The sequence below is a fragment of the Monopterus albus genome, unplaced genomic scaffold (genome assembly GCF_001952655.1).
Source record: "Monopterus albus unplaced genomic scaffold, M_albus_1.0 scaffold649.1, whole genome shotgun sequence".
In the NCBI taxonomy this organism is placed as follows: domain Eukaryota; kingdom Metazoa; phylum Chordata; class Actinopteri; order Synbranchiformes; family Synbranchidae; genus Monopterus; species Monopterus albus.
Genome location: NW_018128529.1, coordinates 3,271 through 6,557, shown reverse-complemented (window position 1 = coordinate 6,557; position 3,287 = coordinate 3,271). Strand labels below are relative to the sequence as shown.

The following is a 3,287-nucleotide window of genomic DNA, read 5'->3' as shown; positions in this document are numbered from 1 at the left end:
TATTCATGTTTGTTTTCACTTTCTGTTATGTTGTCTTCTTCTGTAGAACCTGTGGATTTGTCTGACCTGCAGGCACATCAGCTGTGGCCGCTATGTCAGCCGGCATGCCTACAAAGCAGAGAGAAACATCAGAACTCTTCATGGAAATTATGTCTGCGGTGATAATATCACAGTATGAAAACTAATAGACGAAGTATCATGTGTTCAGTCCGGATCAAAGCACGGAGGATTCTGTCTAGTTTGACCCAGATCTGGTTGTACAGCCAGTGTGTTTTGTACCTGTTCTGTTCTGGGATGTCATGAGCAGCTAGAGAGGTGTTTCACTTGACGACATTGGACCTAATTGTAAATAACATAAGACTCCAATACCTTCTCCCTGAAGGCAGGAGTCTGAAGTGGGAGTGTGAGGGGTGGGAGGTGTCATCAGCAATACTGTTGAATGTTGAAGCTTTTTAAAATAAAAAGGTAAATGTGAGAAGTTGGACTTGAAATGTACTTTTCTTAAATGTTGTAGTACTGCAACAAATATTTGAAAAGTCTTCAACTGTTTTGATCAGTAACTAAAGGGAAAATGCAGCATCGGAAGAAATACTCAAATTTTTATTCAAGCAGTGATAGAAAGTAACTAGATGTGAAACAGATATATTGTACAGGCCAGTTGGGCTCGGGAGTTCTTTTTCATCTTCCATCTGCCTGCGAGCAGGTGGGAGGTGCAAGATGCCCGAGCGTGTCATGTTAATTTTTACCTCTGTTCATGGAATAAATCAGCACTGTTTTGTAGTTACTTGTACTGCCTCGTCTCTCAGAGTCCGTATGGTAAAAAGAACCGGAAACAACAATACAAATGTACTTCTAAAGATTTTAATGCCTGAGTTTATCTTGTGGTGGAATTACTACTTTTTACATGTAAAAAGATATTAGGTCGTTATTCCCACCACTGTAATTAAGTAAAAAAATAGCTGTACCACAATGTACTAGTCTGTTCGGAAACAGATGGGTGGGTGCACTCAGAAATCCAAGCTTCGGAAGTTGAAAAGTTGGTGACTTCCATACCCGAAGCGCATTACTTCAAAAGGAAATGGTGAAACTATCTATCAAACTATAACTCAGTTGTCCATATTGAACAGTAATGCTGTCATATTAAATAGAATATGAACAAAAAGTCAATAATAATGTCTTAATCACATAACACATTCATTTGTAAATATAAAGATATTTTTCCTTTCTCATACTGGGTTGAAAGCCACCCTCATTAATCCAAAATATAGTCCTTCTCCAAACAGAAAAATTGGTGTTTGGCAATGTCAGTTTGAGTCAATATAAAACTGTAAATGTATTTTTTTAAAATGTGAATACGGATTTGATTTCGGTACGGGAACTCATCATTGACGGCAGGGCTGTCAAAGTGATGATGTCTCGCACTCATCAAAGTCAGTCAAAAGTTGCCTGGAAACAAACTGGTATGTAACCTACATTACTGTGGTTTTAGTAAAATTTCCTTTATAGTTTGTTCTTAAAAGCCCCGCAAAGTTTCAAAATAAATATATAAATAAATTGAAGACAAATATTTGAATATTTATATATGATAAATAGATGAATGTCCCTTACGTTAGCTTAGCTAAGTTATGGGACGTTAGCTTAGTGGGTCGCTATCTTATGGGAAAAAGTACAAAGTAATGTAAAACAAGGATAATATCATTTGTCATGAATACAAAGTTCACATCATTTCTGAGCGGGAAAACCTGTGATTTCATGATTTTAGATTTGCTGAATAACCGGTCCCAAAAAAAATAAGGATGAATCAACCGGGAAGAACCCAAGAGGAAACTGATTTTCTTTGGGCTTTCAACTGTTGTTGTCCAAAACAAGATGGAGACATCTTGAATTTTAAGAACTTGCACTGGGTATTTTCACTGCTGACTGACAGTTTACAGACCAAACAATTCATCCTCAGTAATGAAAACGGTAATTGGTCGAAAAATTGGTCGAAATCTCGTATGTCATCTGTGCCATTGTGCTGTTTTATTCTTGCATTGATCTTGTTTATTTTATTTTAGTTATTGCGATCTCATTCTGTCCATGTAAAGTACTTTGGTCAACAGGGTTTTGTGTTTATCCTTCTACCCCCAGTGAGTCAACAAGAGGAGATAGAAGGGGGGACTGGGAGGCAACCGAATATAGGTGCCCCACAGCCAGATTGCTGGCTGGCCCAGGTGAGTGCGTTTATGAATAAAGGCTGACTGGACGCCTTTGACAAACTGTTAGCTTAACCAGTCAGTGCACACCTCCCATAGGTGTGAGGTGTGCCAAAGGGACGGTGAGTCCGTTTATGAATTCAGGCTGACTGGAGGCCTTTGACAATCTGTTAGCTTAAAACCTAAAAGGAACTAATGAGGAATAAATATTTTGATGCTCCAAGTGTCCATTGCAATGTTACATATTGCATTTTAGGTACTGACACAATGGCATAATGCACAATATAAGGTTACTGTGTGTATATTGTCTTCTTAAACCCATGTTTAAGAAGCAGAGTTACATCCTCTGAAGTAAGGCTTTTAGTCTGTAATTTCTAATTGTATTTTCAGACAGTAGTTGATAACACATGACTTACAATACTGTTTTTTGCAGTGCCATTTTTTTTACTCATTAATGGCATCTTGCTATAAGGCTTTGCCTTATGAATGTTTTTGAGCTGTCATGTGTTTTTATCACAAAGTCTGGCATAGAAATCAGCCTTACAATACCCGTGTATCTGCAATAAACGGCTTCGACCAGCCTTTGAATTCAGGGTTTGATTCCTACTCCTTTCTGTTTTTTTCAGCATACAGTTTAGATTGAGACAGCTAGCTAGCTAGCTAGCTAGATGTTTAGCTTATGTCACGGAGACGCACACACAGTGGACGAGGTGAGTAAGTGACTGAGGCTGTGAGTCAAATGTAGTAATTTATTTTAGTGTGACAGAGAAGAAACTTTTACATTTACAACAAGCTCTGTAAGCCAGGGCGGGATCAGCGGCGGCTTTGCGCATGCGCGATTCATTTGCAGCCTGGACGCGGAGCGGTGTGGATCTCCTCTCTGCTCTGACTGCAGCTGGGACTGGTGCGAGAGGCTACGGTGAGAATAAGTGTCTGTGAGACCTTTGGGACGGGGTAGGGGCTCATTTTGGAAAGTCGCCAGATTTAGCGAGAAAGTCGCCAAGTTGGCAATACTGCCGTCAGTCCCCGCGCTAGCCTACAGCGTTACCCAGTGGCCGGTGTGTGTTTATCGTTGGTGGCACAGCTTTTCGG

General features: G+C 39.8%; 1 protein-coding gene across 1 annotated transcript in view; it reads left to right on the top strand.

The window, feature by feature from the left end:
* Positions 1–2,490: 2,490 nt before the first annotated feature.
* LOC109953382 (Down syndrome cell adhesion molecule homolog) overlaps positions 2,491–3,287 on the top strand; it is a 2,929-nt gene continuing 2,132 nt past the window's right edge. Inside the window, exon 1 of the mRNA XM_020588855.1 lies at positions 2,491–3,114. Within this exon, the coding sequence (XP_020444511.1) occupies positions 3,027–3,114 (88 nt within the window). The 5' untranslated portion in view covers positions 2,491–3,026. The remainder of the gene's footprint in view (positions 3,115–3,287) is intronic.